Source organism: Phasianus colchicus, chromosome 1, assembly GCF_987193195.1.
Source record: "Phasianus colchicus chromosome 1, bPhaCol1.hap1.1, whole genome shotgun sequence".
NCBI classification, from domain to species: domain Eukaryota; kingdom Metazoa; phylum Chordata; class Aves; order Galliformes; family Phasianidae; genus Phasianus; species Phasianus colchicus.
This window is the reverse complement of record NC_143436.1, coordinates 2,073,027-2,092,035: the sequence shown is the minus strand read 5'-3', so window position 1 is coordinate 2,092,035 and position 19,009 is coordinate 2,073,027. Positions and strand designations below refer to the sequence as shown.

General features: G+C 47.6%; 2 protein-coding genes across 3 annotated transcripts in view; both read left to right on the top strand.

Moving 5' to 3' along the window:
• NET1 (neuroepithelial cell transforming 1) overlaps nt 1–10,817 on the top strand; it is a 53,210-nt gene extending 42,393 nt beyond the window's left edge. For both annotated transcript variants that reach the window (XM_031605107.2, XM_031605108.2), the window contains 9 exons: nt 3,653–3,760; nt 4,533–4,700; nt 5,481–5,543; nt 5,957–6,053; nt 6,163–6,239; nt 6,746–7,003; nt 7,249–7,419; nt 8,508–8,694; nt 9,050–10,817. In XM_031605107.2, the coding sequence (XP_031460967.2) occupies nt 3,653–3,760; nt 4,533–4,700; nt 5,481–5,543; nt 5,957–6,053; nt 6,163–6,239; nt 6,746–7,003; nt 7,249–7,419; nt 8,508–8,694; nt 9,050–9,453 (1,533 nt within the window). In that variant the 3' untranslated portion in view covers nt 9,454–10,817. The remainder of the gene's footprint in view (nt 1–3,652; nt 3,761–4,532; nt 4,701–5,480; nt 5,544–5,956; nt 6,054–6,162; nt 6,240–6,745; nt 7,004–7,248; nt 7,420–8,507; nt 8,695–9,049) is intronic.
• Nucleotides 10,818–13,897: 3,080 nt separating this feature from the next.
• LOC116236465 (calmodulin, striated muscle) lies at nt 13,898–14,347 on the top strand. The gene has a single exon (XM_090133792.1). The coding sequence runs from the start codon at nt 13,898–13,900 to the stop codon at nt 14,345–14,347; it is 450 nt and encodes a 149-aa protein (XP_089989918.1).
• Nucleotides 14,348–19,009: the final 4,662 nt, after the last annotated feature.

Below are 19,009 nucleotides of genomic sequence, written 5' to 3'. Positions count from 1 at the left end.
TGCACCAAAGGCAAACCAGGTCCTGAGAGAGAAGAAAAATCAACCAATAGGAGTCAAAGTCTTTCAGATCACCTCTAGTTGTTTAAAAAAATGTGTATATCTGGAAGGTGTAATCAGTGCTTTGGTTATCAGAAGTGACACCGCGGGATCTGGGCTCGAGCAAAGCCCCCAAATCCAACACTGCTCTCAGGAGCCACCAAAGTTATCAGGACTGGATTGTCCCCATTAAGTTGGTCAAAGGCAATGGGTGGAAATCTCCATCCCGGTGTGATGGCTCGGGTTGAGCTGGCACGTGGATCTTACAGGTAGAGTCAGGTGGCAATGACTTCCAGCAGGAATTCTTCGAGCCGATGGTTGTGATCATCTTTTGCACGTCTGGCTCTGTAGAAATTTGGCCACGCGTGGTTTTTGGATTTGTCACCGTGTTTGTGTGCTTTGCTATGGGGCTGGCACTTGGAACATTGTCCTCTAGTAAATGATCCCTATAAAAACCACTAATTATTACCTAGCAGAGAGGTAAAGGTTGCATGCGTGCGTGCTGCTGAGGGGAAGCAGTTCTGTCTTCAGGTGTAGAGGCTGCAAGATGGCAAAGTCTTCCCAGTGCAAAGCAAAGAAGTTCAGGTGATGGAGCTGTGGATGTCCCTGTGCATTGCAGGGGAGTTGGATTAGATGACCTTTAAAGGTCCCTAAGGATTCTATGATTCTAAGCTCCACTAATGAGGGAACCTCACACTTAAGTGGAGCTTCTTCAAGTGCTCCTCTTGAACATGGAAGCCTTGACCTTCAGTGGGAGCACACAGATTTTGTGTGTATGTTTGTGATATAGAATCACTCAAGTTGAAAGGGACCCTTAAAGGTCATCTAGTCCAATTCTGAGTTTTTATATATATAGGTATATATGATTTTAATAGAGTTTTTGGGGAAATAAAAGGACATGTGAATGGAAGCAGAGTGCTGCTGAGCTCTGGGGGTTGTAATTATTTGTCGGTGCTGTAATGCTTAACACCAGCAACTTGTTAAGGAAACTTTGCAGGCTTCCTTCTAATCTGGGCTTCCGTAAGTAATACAGCGTGGAGACAGTCTGCTCATTGTTTGCACATAAGGAGCTTTGAAAAAAAACAAATGGTGCTGAGCCAAAGTTATCCATAGGATGAACTGTGCTGAGTCTCAGTTTCCAATGCGGCTGAGTCTGTAAGGGGAGGACGTAACCCCAAACTGAAATGCAGACCTCAGAGAAGGAGAGGATCCTAAAGATGGGGAATTTTCCCCCTCTGCTTTGGGTCAAGTGTTACAATCAGAAGGAGAGAAGAAGAAACAGATGCCATTTTTTGGCAGTCGAGCCATTCAAGTCTGAGACATCACAAAGCGTGATTACCTTTTCTTTAAGAAATAGGAAGTGGCCTTTTGCTAAACTGAATTTATAGCATAGAGAAGTTTTTTCTGCTGGTCAAACACCCCAAGGAAGTGCATCGTATGTACAACAACACTCTGATCTCACCAGTCCATACAAAATCCCTCCCTCCTCCAAACCAGCAGCGCTGCTCTTGTTCACCCCACGCCTGTCTTTGCATGGCTCAGTATCAACTGCTGCTTTATAATCCCACAGGAACAGGGAGCTCCTTTGTGCTGCCCATCCCAAAGCACAGGCAGGAATGCCTCCTGCAAGACTGTGTGCATATGCATGTGTCCCTCAGCCTGGCACAGATGTGCTGGGAAGGCATTCCCACACGTCCCGTGGCCAGATAGTGTGTCCTTGTGTCTCATAGCTGGAAAGGATGCCCAGCTGACCCTCCAACAGCAAGCTGTAAAACAGCCCACAAGCATCCCAAAGTCCTGAGGTTGTTAATTTTCAGTGTCACATTTTTCTTTGCTGTGCTATTTATATCTCTAGCTTTGACAGAGCTGTGGATGGTTTGTGTCTGTATATTGTCTGCTTACGTTCCTGCAGTTTCTCTTGGCTTGTATCCCTTTATTCCAACACACAGTTACATGGTTTTATAGAACTAAATTACCTATCCTTTTATTCCGGTCAGAAATGTCTGTCATTAATTAAAGTTTCCTTTTCTATTGAGCCCAGCCTGGCTTCCCAGCCGTCTGGATAACCCTTTTCCCAGCTGACTCCTTCTTGATTGTGGTATCTTCAGGCTGGAAGGAGAGAAGTGACTTCAGCTCTGTACCTACACCCAGCTGAGGGTTGGAGCCTGGGCTCCAGGGTGCTCTGGTAGCTTTTTCCCATTTCATAGCTCTGAAATTACCCAGCCATTTCAAGTACAGCCTCGAACAGCCTTTCTGCTGTGCCAGAGAGGTCTTTCTGCTCTGCATCAGTCATAAATGGTTTCTTTTCATGTTCTCCCCCTGCAACTTTGAAGGCTTAATTCAGTGTGAGTTAAGCTCCTCTGTTGCTTCACGCTGCCTGTAGGCAGGCAGGCAGGGCGGCCCTGGGGTCACATTACTGAAAGCAGATCTGACATACGTAGCCTTTATGCTTCCTCAGCCTTGTAACTGGAATCCAGCTCTGTGTGTTCTTATTCCCCTTTTCAATTCCCAGCATTTGTCACTTCCGTTGCTATACAGAAGCAAAGGGTTTGGGCTCCCTATCTTTGCAATTAACCAAAAAGAAGAAAAAAAAACACCTAATACAGTTTTGGTAAAACTTCAGCTGAGATCAATTCAAAAAAAGAAGCTTCCATCAACTCGTTCTACCTTCATGCTGAGAAGCTTTACTGTCCCGATGAGTCACGTCCAGCTATTTGCCAGATGTTTAAGAGCACCTTATGCAGCCTTTCTCCCAGCCTCAAGCTCTAAGTTCCTCTTGGAGTTGCACCCCTTTCCTTTACAGTTCTTACAACACAGTGTTTTTGATCCAGAATATGTGGGGTTACCAGCATGGTTTTAACAAGTGAACTTAAGCACCAGTAGGTTACTTGGGGCCATTTCCTCTTTCTTGGCAGCGTTAGGACAGCATTTAACATACTGGGCTCGCAGTACAGATTAGTGGCATAGAAAAGCAGAAGCTCTTTTTCTCCAATCTAAACAACGCAGAAGAAAAATTACAATGAGCTGCTGTGGGGGGGAGAGCAGAAGGAGGAGGGGAGCTTTGGGAAACCAAAGGTTTTAAACTTCATCTGCTTCATGCGTGCGTATCCTCTGCAGGAATGTTCAGCATGTCGTCGTTTGCCATTTGTTAGAAGAGCTGTGAGGCTGTGCTGGGCTCTGGCTGCTCCTTTTCTCTCCAAAATAGAATTAAAAATGGAAAAACACATTGGTTCTACAAAGGAAAGCATGATAAAAGGGAGGAGCAGATCACAGCTCCATCTTTAGACGAGTTGCTTGCCCTGTAAAGGAGAACACTTCAGTCTATTTCTGTATCATTAACCGTCCCAGTTTGAGCCTTATTTTCAGTTCTGACGTGTGTGTTATCTTGTCTCCCTCACACTGGGCAAGATCCTTGCAATCCAATTGTAACCCTAAAGTTCAGGCAAATATTTACAGCCTCTGCTTTCCATTTAAGATGAATGGCTACTTCAGAACGCTTTCTTTGCAGTGTTTCCCACTCCTTAAGGGTGTCGATGCTTTCTAAACCTCCCCGGACAGCTTGAGAAATGAAGTGGGAGTCACAACCAGTACAATTTGTTCTCTGCTTTATTTACAGGAGCCAAGCAATAAACGGGTTCGGCCTTTAGCACGGGTCACATCCTTGGCCAACTTGATCTCTCCTGTAAGAAATGGTGCAGTTCGGCGCTTTGGGCAAACGATACAGGTAAAAAGCAGAGCTTTCTGGTCCTCTGTGGATACACTGGGCCATGCTGGCTGTGTGGGAGTGAAACAGGCACTGAGATTTCAAGACATTGTTTGGAAAATCTGCTGTCTGATTAATGCAAGGACACAAAGCTTGCCTGGGGGACGAAGAAGAGTTCAGGAGTTCAGAGGTGGCTGATACCAGGTGATGGAAGGTTTAGGGAGACAAGAAAAATAAAGCCTGATTCACATAGTGTTGATGAACTCTTGCAGTACCTGGAGCGTGTGCCTAGAAGTGAAATGACCCCACTGCTTAGTGATAAGCTTGGAGAAGTGTTGTCTAAGGAGCTGCACACCCCATGCACTCAGATAAGATCGCTTCTCAGGCTGTGTTGTAACAACATGGCAGATCAGGAGAGCAAAGTTCAAGTGACTCCTGATTAGCCCCATTAAAAGCAGAATTATGATTCTAATTCGTTTACTTCCTCATACCTTGGAAACAGACCCACGCTTTAGCAATCCACCTTCCTCCTGAGTGCTGCTGGATCAGTGCAGAAAGAGGCACAGGGAAAAGGCTGCCAACCTCAGGGCTCTGGGGGCCTTCTCAGCAGCTTGATTAAAGTGTTCCTTTATCTGAGGGAAAAGTGTCTGGGTGTGTTTTCCTGCCCTGCACAACAGAAGAGGATGAAAGATTGGGAGGGGCGTAGAATAACACTTCTGCACTCCTGAAATGTTGGCTCTAAACTGTATTTTTTACTGTTTGTTGTTTTTTTTTTTTTCTTCCATCCCTGTAGTCATTTGCCCTTCGCAGTGACAGCAAATCTCCCAGCTGTGCCCAGAAGTCATGTAGCAGATCTGCTGCCCCTACCCCTCCTAAAAGAAGAAACAGCGTCCTTTGGTCTGAGATGTTAGATGTCAATATGAAAGAATCTCTGAGCACCAAAGAAATCAAACGCCAGGAGGTAAGCTGCCCATTAAGCAGCAAGACAGGGAAAGGCAGCTGAAGCCTTGATTGGGTCCATTTCCTGGGTGTTAAAAGGAGAAACGAGCATCTCTGGGTGGTTGTATCTTCCTCCCCATCCTCATTTCTGAACTGTTAGATTTATTTCAGCCTTAGGCATGGGAAAAGGTGCGGACTTCTCCCTCGTGAGTCACTGGGGAGTTACTCTCCCCTCTTTGACCCTTCAGAGATGCCAAACGCTTTGCACAGGGGTGCTCAGCATTGCTGAAATTTGAGCCCCAGCCACACTGGTTGCTCTGCAGCAGACCCAAAGTCGGGTCGTTGTGCAGCCAGCTGTCTTTCTCTTAAAGCTCTTGACAATTGGTTGCAAGCCAAATAGCAAGGCCTTGGCTTGCTTTTTTCCTGTAGTTCTTAGACAAATCTTCTAATGACAACACAGAAGCTGACTTAAAGACGCCTGGGATTTGACCTCTGTGGTTTTCTGGGTTTTGTTCTTTTTCGTACTTGCCTGTGTAAAAGCAGTGATTTAAAAGGTGCTAATATTTAATTTGGCTTGTGTGTGAGTGGCAGAGCTTTCACACAGTTGTAAGGAATGCAGCTTTCTCCAAGCTGGGAAAGCGGGCAGATTGACTCGAGGTTGTCGTGCCCAGGTGGCATACAGTGATTCAGATGGCAAAGCTGCCTATTCAAGACAGGATGTACATTATGTGAACTGAATGGCTCTTTCAGAGGAAGACTGGGATTAAAAATGACTCTCAGTGCTTTATCTCCCTCCTCACAGGCAATATATGAGATGTCCAGAGGAGAACAGGACCTGATTGAAGACCTGAAGCTTGCCAGGAAGGTGAGTGAGTTTTTCCTGCAGTCAGTAATCATACTGTAAATAAATATACTTACACCTGCAAACATTACACGTCACCTTTGTCAGGCCCAGCATCCACCTTTTGAAAACTATCCTGGAAAGCTGAAGTGAGCAGTGCTAACAATGCTGGTTTGATTGCAACAAGCTCATCCAAAAACAGGTGTAGCTTTGCAGTCCTAGGTACAACTAAGGGAACTCCTCCTGTTGAGACAGGAAAGCCCATTTCATTTGTAGGCCTTGGTACCTCTATATGGAGTTTTATCTTGCACTGATCCAAATCACTCTTCCAACCAGCTCCACTTCAGATCTGTCCTGAACTCCCTACACCTCCCAGTATTAATATTGTCAGCTTCTGGGCTTCTAGAAAGTATTGTAATACTGACTTTCTTTGACAGGCTTATCATGATCCTATGCTGAAACTCTCTATCATGTCTGAGGAGGAACTCACCCACATATTTGGGGACTTGGACTCTTACATTCCTCTGCATGAAGGTAAGAGCCAACATGATGTATTGACTAAGAGTTATGCTCTGTGCTTTCTCATATTAGAACAGTTAGCTGGGGCATTGTGGCAACTTCTATTTTCGTGTTCCAATTCCAGATTTGTTGGCAAGTTTAGGAGAAGCAACAAAACCAGACGGAACGGTGGAGCAGATCGGGCCCATCCTTGTGAAGTGGGTGAGTGCATAACTCTCAGGCATCAGGCTGAAAATGATTGTGAGATTAAAGAACATTTAAAGCTAGAAGCTGAAAAGCTTGCAGGCTTTTGTGGCGTGGAGTGAAAGATTGAAACGGAAATCCTGACTGCACTGAAAACAATGAGACTCTGTCAGCTTTAATGGGCCACTATTTCATCTGGGAGACTTGCACTAGTGTGACTACAATTACTTAGTGATTTATGTTAGAAATATCTCTAGCTTCTGGACTGTTTGCAGCTGATGTGATTTCATTAGTGCTAACTAATAAACATCTGAACTTCAAAGGCACTGCATGTAGGACGCCCTGTTCTCCTCACTAAAGAGTAGCTACACATATAAGATGCTCTGTTAGCTTTTTTATTGGGCCAAGAATGGAAAGCCTGGGAAGCAGTTTGGGAAGCATATCTCCCTGAGTTGGACGTGTTAACGTGATCTGCTTTTGCTGTGCAGAATTTGACTTGTGAACATGGTTGTGTTCTCCTGCAGTTACCACGACTCCATGCCTACAAAGGTTACTGCAGCAATCAGCTGGCAGCCAAAGCACTGCTGGATCAGAAGAAACAGGACCGAAGGGTGCAGGACTTCCTGCAGCGTTGCCTCGAGTCTCCTTTCAGCCGCAAGTTGGACCTCTGGAGCTTCTTGGACATCCCTCGAAGTCGGCTGGTCAAATACCCACTGCTCCTAAAGGAGATCCTGAGGCACACTCCCAAAGACCATCCTGATATTCAGATTCTGGAAGAAGCCGTAAGTAACAGTGATTGTGTGATTGTGCTTCTGATACAACTGTGGCATTTAGGAAAAGAAAAAAAGCTTTCTTAAACCTTCAATAGTTTTGTGGAGTGGTTTAAACCTGTGGCTGGAGCCCCTTCTGAAAGCAGAGGAGCAATCCACATTGATTCCATCATGGGGATTTTTTTTAGTAGCGCTTCAATGAAAGATATTCGAGCGTAAGTCCTTATTTAATCATTTTTAAATGCTTTGTTTTATAGATATCTATAATCCAAGGAGTTCTCTCTGACATCAACTTAAAGAAGGGAGAGTCGGAATGCCAGTATTACATTGACAAACTGGAGTATCTGGATGAGAAGCAGAAGGACCCGAGGATTGAAGGAAGCAAAGCTTTACTGTGCCATGGGGAGCTGAAGAACAAAAACGGGCATGTAAGTCCCTTCAGTTCATGGTAATTAATAATCAATTTTGAAAACTTTCCCTCAGAAACAATTGAAACTGTCTGTCATAACATGACCAGGAGCACTTATCTCCTTAGTTTAGGCAATTAGCTACATTTTTAGAAGCAGAAGAGAAAGGACCTGATGGCAGAGTGCATTACAGGGTGTAAGGGAAAGTTTCCTGCTGACAGTTTGACAATTGGCCTTCAGAAGCTGGAAAATAATTAGCACAAAATTACTGTAGAAAGTATGCTCTGTGCCCCAGCACTCCATCAGAAGGGATTTCCTGCTGGCTGTTTACTTTCAGGTGCTCTGACATTCCCCATTGTGAACGCTGGCCACGGTTCTTCCAAACAAAAGCGTTCCTGCAAAAGCCTGTTTGGCTTTGAGATGAACTGCCAAGAGTTTATCTCCCTCTGCAGCAGCCCTGAAAGACCTGCCGTACTCAAGGGTTTGCTGCCTTTTGTCCTGACTTAGCCTCAGTTTAAACATGAAATCTTTTTCTATTTTCTTCGTTTTTTTGTGTGTGGTTGATTGGTTTGTTTAATTCACTCATTACGCTGCAGGAAACATGAAGTTCTTTACAGAGAGAGTGGTGAGGTGCTGAAACAGGCTGCCCAGAGAGGTTGCAGATGCCCCATCCGTCCCTAGAGGTGTTCAAGGCCAGGCTGGATGGGGTCCTGGGCAGCCTGGTCTGGTATGAAATTTGGAGGTTGGTGGCCCTGCATGCAGCAGGAGGGTTGGATCTTCATGATCCTTGAGGTCCCTTCCAAACCAAGCCATTCTGTGATTCTGTGAAGCATTTTACTTTGGTAGGAAATGTATTGCTTCTACTTGTTTTATCCTTGCCATCTGCACATCATAATCCAATTTAAGGGTCATAAGACAATAAATCTGTTGATTTAAGTCCTGTGTATGCCATCACTGTTAGAGCCCTACGTGACTGCAACAGAAAACTATCCGAAAGTTAAAATGGGTGAGACTTGAGATAATGTGACCTTGAATTCCAGAGGGTGTGTAATCACTTGGCATATAGAGTACAATGTTTTCCTCATGCTCAAACATGCTTTCCCTTTCAGAAACTCTATGTCTTCCTCTTCCAAGACATCCTGGTTCTGACCCGGCCGGTCACTCGCAACGAGCGTCAGTCCTACCAAGTGTACAGGCAGCCCATCCCTGTGCAGGAACTGATCCTGGAAGACCTGCAGGATGGCGATGTGAAAATGGGAGGCTCTTTCCGAGGAGCGTTTGGCAATTCAGATAAAGGTACAAAGCAACCCAACCCTTCTGTGTGGGGGTTGTTTGAGGACAAGAGGGTACGTCCAGTCGTGGATCCCTATGGGATCCACCGTAGTGCTGCCATTTCTGAGCTCTGCAATGTTGTATCTGGAGGCCGTAAACTTTTATATGGCGCCTTGCAGTCGGTGCTAAGATTAGAAAATACTTGAACGTATCAGTGCTGGGGATTTTTGGAAGGGTGGGGGGGGGGGGGGAGGGGATGTTGGGGAGATGTTGAACGCTTTCCCTGAAGCAAAACAGGGCTGATTGGGTCGCTTGTCTAATAATGGAATCTAAATACTGAGCTCAGGACTGATCTGCTTTTTCCTATGTTTACCTTCAGCTAAAAATATCTTCAGAGTTCGTTTCCAAGACCCCTCCCCAGGCCAATCCCACACGCTGCAGGCCAACGATATCTTCCACAAGCAGCAGTGGGTGAACTGCATCCGAACCGCCATTGCCCCCTTCCAGCGGCCCGCTGCTGCCACAGAGCTGAAGGAGCTGCCAGAGCTCAGCGAGGAGTCGGAGGAGAACAACCCCTCCGTGCCCAACATCAGAGCCCAGAGGAGGCAATCTGCCATGTCAGGCATCACTGAGATGGAGCTCGATGAGAGCACAGCTGAGTGCGGCTCCATCCTGGACTCAGAGGAAGCAGCCAAGGGCACGAAAACACACAGAACACTGTCTGGGCACAGGAAAACGAGAGAGAAGCAACTCAGCAGCAAGCGGAAAGAAACACTGGTGTAGGGAGGAGCTCAATGCCAGCCTGGTGGAACTGTTTATTTATAAATAACGTGTACATTTTTCTTGTCATGTGAGCACGATTGGATTTGCTCTACTGAACAGAAGTGTCTTTTTTTGTTTTTTTTTTTTGTATGTTGTAATGGCAGCTACTGGTATACAGTTAACACTGTTGAACTGGAGTCTGTTTTTACAAAAGGGACCACTCTGAGCCCACTCTGACACTGTCAGTCAGCATTTTGACCACTTTACAGCAGATTTGTGAAGAACACCTTTTTGGTTTCGGAAAGATTTTCACATGTGGTGGTTGAGGCTTCTAAAGCAGAAGTTTGTGCCATCACCTGGAGCCTGGCAGCCTTGCAGTCATTTCAGTGCCACACAAATCCCTTCAAAGTGCGCTCCAAAGCTGAAGTCACCATTTTCTTTCTGTCTTTTGCAGCGTGTGGTTATCACCACCCATCCCACAAAAAACAGACCCCAGGTTCAACAGGTTCTCAACTTACCTACTGGAATCTTTCATTTTAGAGTGTCCATTTGTACATTCCTCATTTTCACTCGCGTAACCTGCCACGTATTTAATTTTTTTTTTTTTTTAATTAGTTGTTTTGTTTCGGGTTGGTTTGGGGTTTTTGTTTCGTTTTTCTTTGGTTTTCTTTTTTACTTTTGTATTGTTGTTGTCATCTTTTAGTCTTTCAGACTTGGCATTTCCTTTCGAGTACTCGATCCTTCTTGTTCAGAGATGTACAAATTGCTTCTCACATCACTCACAGAACTGGGTTGTATGGGGCGTAGGAAGGTTTTAGGCACGTTGCAAAGGGTTTGGGGAGGGAAGAAGAGCAGATAGAGGGAATAGAGGGAGCAAGAGTAGCTTTATTGTTCTGTTGTCTTTTGCAAATGAAACGCTTCTCACTGCCTGTGAGAGGCAGGGTTGGAGGCAACCAAGAGGATACTGCATGTGGTAGAAAGCATAGAGAAAAGAAAGCATAGAGAAAAGAAAGCAGCTGAAGCTGATGAGTTAAAGACAGGAGAGATACGACTGTATATAAGTGTATAATGGTAGCACTGCCATGTTCTACAGTGATCCAAAGATTTCCCGTGAGATGCCAGCTTGGAACCTGTGCTGCAAAGTGTTGTAGAAAACAAAGTGGTGACAGCTCTGATCAAAGCCAAAACGTTGTTCTGCTGTATGGCTGAAGGTGACATCCGCACCATCCACCATGACACCAACCTGGGAACCCTGACTCTCAGGTGAAGTTCTGGTTTAGTTGGAAATGGGAAGAGGGTGCACACACAGACACAAACCCGCACGGTTCTCTGTAAATGTCTTTGTACAGTTTCAAGTGCCAAGTACAATTAAATTCCTGACGGCCTCCTGCTTGTCTGTGTGAGTCGCTGCCTGGGTGGGACTGGATAATGCCACTGGGGCTATAAGGCTGAGCTCATACAGAAGAGATAAGCTTACAGCTGCACTTCTCATGCCCCCAGCCTCTCCTGCACATGGCTGGGTCCTGAATTCACAAGAAAGCTGCTCTGTGTCACAATCCTCTCCCTTTTTTCCCTGAAATTATGAGCGAATGGTTTATGGCCCAGCACGTGGCCTGACACCGCCCTCCCTGTGCGACGGGTGGGTGCTGTAAAACAGGGCACAGCTCCGTGACTCACTGCAGAGCCTGCAGAGCTTGCTGTACCTTCTGGGATAGAAGGAAGCAGCCCTGATAACTGCTCCCTCCCCAAACACTGCAGGTTGACCGTGTATGGCAGCGTATGGGCACAGCTCCATGCCGACTGCCCTGGGTCTGCCAGGGCTGTGTGTCAGAGGTTTGCACAGCATTTTTGCCCACTGAATGTAAGTTTTGAGCTGGAAGGGGCTCAGCCCTCTCTGCGTTTAGGAGTAAGATGATGTGGAAAAAAAGGCTCTTTTGGCAGAAAAAAAAAAAAAAGACATTATGAGCTGTGGGTGCGCATGGCTCGACCTCAAAGAAGAGGAAATCCTGCAGTGAGCCCACTGAGCCTCCTGCACATCAGAACATTGGTCTGATCTTCATGAAGGGGGCAGACAGCCAACCAGCCAAGAACTTCATTTCCCCCCAGCACGTCCCAGTGGTTCCTCTCCCTGATTGCGTTGAACCCGCACGCGCTCCAGGGCTGGATGTGCAGACTGCACTAGACTAAACACGGGCATTCCTGGCTGCTCTGGGCTCCCAGCCACTCCTTTCCTTGCTGCCAACGGACATGGGGACACAGCAGTGGGATACACCCCAGTGCAGTGGGGGACCTGGAGCAGCACTGAGTCCCCAAACCACACCAAACTCCCAGAGACCCTTTCCAAAATCCTATTTCGTACCTTGCACCCCAACGCAATCCCTCCTAGGCTTTGTTCCTCCCCATCCCCACAGGTGGGACCGGCCCCAGCACATCCAGGCTCATGCAGGGGCCCCATGGAGGTTCTTTGCCAGAGCAGTTTTGCTCTCCACCTCCAACTTTCTCCTTTTTCCACAAATTCTTCAGCCTCCCCTTCCCTCTGCCTCGTCTGCAAATGCAAACCCAGACGTTGCTGCACACATCTGTGCTTGCACTGCAAGCCACGCCGGCTCAGGGTAATCCGTCTGGGTGCTTTTAAACCACTCATTTTGGGGCTTTTTTTTTTTGCTGTTTCATGGATCAGCCAGACATCAGGAGGAGAGAACGACTGGAAAATGCTTCATGAGGCTTGAACTTGAGCCACTCGCACCCACCGGCCTCATCTCCCTCCTCCATCAAAGCATCGACCCCTCGAGCCTTGGTTGGACGCAACCCAGAGAAACTCTCAGAGCTGCTTTCCTGTCCTCCCAGATGCAATAAATAGGACCTGGCCATAAACCACAGCGTTTTATGGGCCAGAAGGTAGTCTGACGAGGTTAATTACCCCACTGAACTAATGAGGGTGCAATTAAGCGTGGTCAACATCAAGGGCTGACGTTCTCCCAGTGGCTGTGGTCAATGGGAAAGTAATGGACGATGCTGATGGGGAGGCTGTCTGATGGTGTTTGCTTCTCCCAGCCACCTCCACCAAGCTCCCTCCTCTTCCCATCCTCCCAGGGGCTCTTTCACAACAGTTTTGATTCATCCTGGAGAAGAACAGCAAGAGAAGGCAGTTAGATGGAAAATCAGGGAGCAGCTTGTTGCACAAGAGGAGCTCCCAAAGGCTCCCCTCCCCGAAACACACCATGCCTCTCGCCAGACAGGTTTCCACCATGGCTCAGCCCATTCCTCCCAGCAACACCTGAACGTGCCAAGAGGTTTTTCCAGATGAGTTTTTTCTTAGGTGCTCTCCTCCCAAGCTCTGTCCCACCTGGAGAATGCAATTCCCATGCTATCCCATAGTTTGCTTCTGTTTCATGACATTCCATCCAAATCTCACAGCTTTACGTCCTCACTGGGGTAAAATGGGGAAAAGTGGTGTTGTTTTCTTGTAGACAAGAAAGTCAGATTGTATTCTGCTGTAGAGTTTGGTCATCTGGTCCCGTTAGTATTCTGTTCCAGCTGGTGAAAGTCACTTGGCCATTATGGGGACATGGGAAAAAGAGGGGGGTGGATGGATGGATGGATGGATGGATGGATGGATGGATGGATGGACGGATGAATGGATGGATGGACGGATGGATGGATGGATGGAAGGATGGATGGATGGATGGATGGATGGATGGATGGATGGATGGATGGATGGATGGATGGATGGAAAAAAGAATGAACGGAAGGATGGACAGACAGATGGACAGATGGACAGATGGACGGACGGACGGATGGATGGATGGATGGATGGATGGCAATGTGGTTGGGTAAATGGATGGACGCATGGGTGGATGGCTGGGCAACTGGATGGACATAAGATTGAATGGACAGAGGGATGAATGGGTGCATAGTTGGTTAGTTGACTGGATGGACAGATGAACAAGGACAACTAGGCAAAGAAGCACATAATCATGTGCTCCTGAGCCCCTTGTCCTCACGTGCTTCTCAACTCCCTGATGTAAAAAACGAGCACAAAATGAAATAACTTGACACGGTGATTAACCTCCCCTCAGGATTAACCCCTGACTAACCAGGGCATGAGCTTCATGACAAAACTCACCTGATTTACGGCCGTGTCAGCTCCCTGGGGCCATGCGGCCGTGCTCGGGGAGCCCAGACATGGTGTCATGGCTGACTCAGGTTCCCATCAGCGAGCAGCACAAGCAGTACATCACAGCTGGGTTCTGCCTGGACCTGCAAGAGCAAGGAGCAGGAAAACTCCTGCATGCCTCAGCTCCTCCTCCTCCTCCGGGAAAGGGAGGACAGAAGGGAGGAGGCCCCAAGAGAAGGAGGGGGCTCGAGGAGTGGGAGAACAGGAAGGAGGAGGCCCCATCCACACCTCCCCGCCAGCGCTGCGTGCTGGGGCAAAGCCGCGTGCAAGCGGGGAGCGCGGGACGCCATGGCCGAGCGGCTGTCGGAGGAGCAGATCGCTGAATTCAAGGAGGCATTTTCCCTTTTCGATCGCGACGGCGATGGCTGCATCACCACAAAGGAGCTGGGCACCGTCATGCGCTCACTGGGGCAGAACCCCACCGAGGCGGAGCTGCAGGACATGGTGGGAGAGGTGGACGTGGACGGCAGCGGCACCATTGATTTCCCCGAGTTCCTTTCGCTGATGGCGAGGAAGATGAGGGACTCGGACAGCGAGGAGGAGATCCGTGAAGCTTTCCGTGTCTTCGACAAGGATGGCAACGGTTACATCAGCGCGGCGGAGCTGCGGCACGTCATGACCAACCTGGGAGAGAAGCTGACGGACGAGGAGGTGGACGAGATGATCAAGGAGGCAGATTGCAACAATGACGGGCAGGTCAACTACGAGGAGTTTGTGAGGATGATGACGGAGAAGTGAGCTTCATTCCCAGCCCACAGGTAACTCGTGCCCGACCCCACGTGCTCTGAAAGCCATGGATCAAATGCAATGGCACCTCAAATGTCTCGTTCCCCACCCCTGACCACGTCCTGCATTGCTGCTGATGGTGGTGGTTGGAAAAAGCAATGGTTAAGGTGCTTTTTAAAAATTTTTCCTTCATTTTTTTTTTTCATAGGGAAAACAGAGACCATGGCTGTCCCCAGCCCCTTCATCCCCTACTGCCTTCTGTCTGCCATCCTGGGCTGCAAAATGATCTTTTATCCCAACTGGAGCATCACCAACCTACATCTATGTTGGATGCAGGACAGGGCTTGGGTCATGACAGCTTGGGATGATGATAGACATTTGGGGGGGACCCTCCTGCTTTCACCCTCAAGATGTACCTCTTGTGTTCACAGAGGTGATAGTGGTCATTGTGCACCACAAGAAACGTGCTGAGTCCAATAAAATGTCTCCCCATGTCTACCAGTGCTTCCTTCTGCTTCACTTTGAGACCACTACTAAGAAACACCCTCAAAAAAGACACTGCCCTGATGGGGTGACAGGGATGGGGTTGGGAACAGAATCGCTCCCATCCCTCTTCTCTCCGTTTTTTCACCCCAAAAGATGGAAAAATGCTCCCCAGGGCTGCTCAGCACTCAGTTCCTGGGTTGTGGCCATCTGCATCCCAAAATCCCATCCCTTTTGGAATCTGTTGGCTGAACCCATGTTCTGGCTTCTCCCAAAGGAAAGGCATTGAGGGCTCTTTTATCTCGCTCCCCATCCCTAGAGGAGGGTTGGTAGACCCCTGTTTCAAACAAGGCAGGACAGAATTATCTTAATCCACCCCATGATGCTGCCTTGACTCAGTTTCTCCACAAAGCAGGTGAAACCCCACTGCACCCTGGGGCTGGGAGGATTTCCTTTCTCTGCCTGAAGGATTTGGAAAGAGAATTAATTGCAATGGGTCTTATCAATGCTCCACCACTACCAAGCAAGCAGAGCAGTGGTGTGAGCACGACGGAACCATTCCAAGTGGGAAATAGTAATTCTGGGGATGTACAACCAAACATAAGGATCTCAACTTTTTTGGCAGCCCCAAATGTTTTCCCAGCGTTGGGAAAAGCAGACAGGAACCTGCATGCTGGGAGGGCTGTGTCAGCACTGAGCACACCCACGCTCACTCCACCCCAACCCAACAGCACCAACATTGATGCTTTCACCACGTGCTGCCCTCTTGCTCACACACACAAGAAACAGAAAACATTAAAAGAGGCAAAAGCAACCCCCCAAAAAAAGAAACCAATCCAACACCATCGAGATAAGCCAAGGGGTCACACCAGGCTGTGGTATCCAAGTGCCTAAAATTAGACCTTCCCGAAAATATGGTTATTTATGAATGCTTCAGAGACAAAATCGTGCGCTGTATTTTTAGGGCTGACCTTTTCTCCTTCTATTCTGGGATTGTTTAATTACTGGCGCGTTTTCACACTGATCATCCTGAGCTGTTTTTCTTAATGATAGCCTTTAACGGGTGGATGGACCACAGCCAGGAACACTGGCCCTGCATTCTCATCATCATTTTTCATCCTGTGGAAAATGCCCGTTTTCCCCATTTCTCCCCTAATTTGGCTCGTGGGAGCATGGTGAGGTTTCCATTACCATCACGAAGGATCATTCAAGGACAGTGGAATGGGACTTTGGGGGGGTCACTAGGAATGGCGGTTGGGAGATCTAGGTGGGACCTGGAGGATCCTTTGGGATAGGATCTGGTAAACCCTTTAACATGGAACCTGGATGGGGATCACTTAGGGTAGGACATTGGAATCACGTGGTGTTGTTCCTTGGTGGGGGATCATCTAGGATGGGAGCTGAGGGATCCCTTGGGATAAGACCTGGGGATGATCTAAGAGGGAATTCGATGAGATCCTCCGGGATGTGACAGGAGGAGGCCTGGCTGATTACTTGGAGTGGTACAGCTGGGATGGGACCTGGGATATCCTCCGGGATGGGGCTTATAGGATTGCTTAAGATAGGATCTGGGGGGTTCATATGGGGTGGCAAATGGTGGATCACTTGCGATGGAGCTTGAAGGATCAGCTGGGGTAAGACCCAGGGGTTCATCTAGGATGGGCCACCTACAATGGAGGACCCCATAGAATAGGACCCAGAGGATCCCTTGGAATAGGACCTGGGGACCTCATTCCTGCCCTGACATGAGCTGAGGGTGATCTCTTCCCCAAAAATCCCACAGGGACTCCCTGCAATGGTGAGGGGCTGAAAGCCCAGCACCACTCTTCACTGTGTCCCCATTTTCCTGCATCCTGTGTGGCACTGGACAGTTTATCTCTAAAATGCTGCTTTGGGGGACTTTTTTTCTCTAAAATGATGGGATTTAGAACTTTTTTTTTTTTCCTAACATTACAGGATTTAGGATTTTTTTTTTTTTTTTCTCTAAAATGGTGTTTTTAGGAGATAAGCAACCTCAAAGCCTCCCAGCATCTTCAACCAAGGGGGTCAGAGTTGGAAGTGCTTCAGCTCTGATGTTGCTTTATCAGACCCAAATTCTCCCCAGATATTTACTCTATCAAAAGAGACATTTAGATAATGTTTCAACCACGGGGCTGTAAAAACAAATCAAGTAAATGGTGAGGAACAACACTGCAGCTCCATCTCCAGCACAGAAGGAATGGGGAACTGTGCTGAGCACTTCCACAGGATGTGAAAAAAGGAGGATGTGAAAGAAAAGGGAGGTTGTAGAAAATGGGAGTGCTAAAAAGTGGGGAAAAGTCCTTTTGTGCAGCTCCAAGCTGGCAGGGAAAGGGATGCCCACAGGAACTGGGTTGAGTTCATAGAATAGAATCACAGAATCACCAAGGCTGGAAAAGACCTCCAAGATTATCCAGTTCAACCATCCACCTACCACCAATATTTCCCCACTAAATCACATCCCTGATGATCTTTAATGTCCCTTCCAACCTAAGCCAAGTGTTATCCTGATGGGACCAGAAGATGGGACAAGTTGGATCAGGAAAGAGAATGTGGGACCTGAAGAGGGGACAAGAAGTTTCACCACTTCAAGGGATATCATCCATGTTAGGCACCAAGGGAATATGCTGGGATTTGGCTTTATCAGCCAAAAAAAGTAGCTCTGTGCAAGAAATTCTACAGGAGTTAATGGAGTTGGGGAAGTGGCCACTACCAGAGCTGCTCCAGGCTCCATCCCTGCACCATTGGGGCATTTAACGGGAAACAAATCATGCTGTGAGCTCAACCACCACCATTTCATGCTGGGAGTCCTCCAGAACAGGGGGAGATTTGGAGCTTTTTCCATCTTTTCTTCCCCTGGGATCCAGAGGGCCCATCCATCCTCTTCTTGCCCATTACATGAGTGCCATCCAGGCTTGCACAGCTTTCACTCATTTCCCATTTTTCTCCTCCAAAACACTTGTGTAAGGCCCTTGACATGGTCCTGTACCACATCCTTATTTCCAAACGGGAGAGATTTGGTTTTGAAGGGTGGTTAAAGAGCTGGTTGGATGGTCGTAGCCAAAGGGCTGTGGTCAATGGCTCCATGTCCAAGTGGAGCTGGTGATGAGTGGTGTCCCCCAGGGATCCATCTTGGGATCTATGCTCTTCAACATCTTTATCAATGACACAGATGGTGGGATCGTGTGTACCCTCCTTTCAACCCCAGCTATTCTATGACCCAACATTACTACATTGTTAAAAGGCATTTTAATGGCTGTGCTGGAAATCTCAGCTCATGCCTATGGGACAGGCGCCATCTTCTTGCAGGCAGCTGCAAAATCACCTTTTCCCTTTACATGACAGAGGTAGGTGATGAATTGGGTGTGAGAAAGTTCAGGTAAACACTTGAGATCGTCAGTATTCTGTCATGTTGGGGTTTGTTTTTTTTTTTTAATGAAGAAGTAGAAGGCATATTTCACGCCCGTGCTTGCTTAGAGCATGATGCAATGCACATCCAAAGCACACTGAAGGCTTTGTTTGCTGCTGCTGAGATTTGGGCTTTGAATGTGTGAAGTGCCCTGAAGACATTAAATAAAAAAATGAAGAAATTGTGTTTGTGCTCTTCCATTCCCCACCCATGGACTCTATGATCTACAAGAGTCACATTCAACTTGGGATATTCTGTGATTCTATGACTCGATGACTCTTTAAGCTGAGAATCAACAACGTTTTCCCTGCAACTCCAAGCACAATTCCTTCATTCATGCAGGGGGAGGAAGAAGAATCCCCTCCACCTCTTCCAGGCAAAGCAATGGTTGTGTGCAGTACAAGGAGTTAATTCTTTGGAGCCATAAGGTTTTCTTCCAAGGCACCAGCTTGAGTCACACCTTGTTTTTTCTGGATCAACTTCATAAAGTTGGTGGGAAGCTGCTACGATCGAGTTCCCCACTGGAGAGCCAGCAGCAAGCAGAGCAAGGCTGAGCATCAGGAACAGCACTGTGCTGTTTGCACCTGGACTCCTCCAAACATTGGGTGGAAGCAGGGTTATTTTGGAGCACTGGAAGCATGAGGTAGAAGGCAGGAAGGAGAAACCCACAGGAGAGAGGAAGAGGACTGAAATTGTAAACTGGAGGTGCAGTTTGGGGCTTGGGTTCTTCCTTGGCCCTGGGAGCCCAGGAAGGGCATGGCTGA

What these genes read in the sequence shown, in the direction of transcription:
- LOC116236465 (XM_090133792.1), top strand. Translation starts at nt 13,898, where the DNA reads ATGGCCGAGCGGCTGTCGGAGGAGCAGATCGCTGAATTCAAGGAGGCA.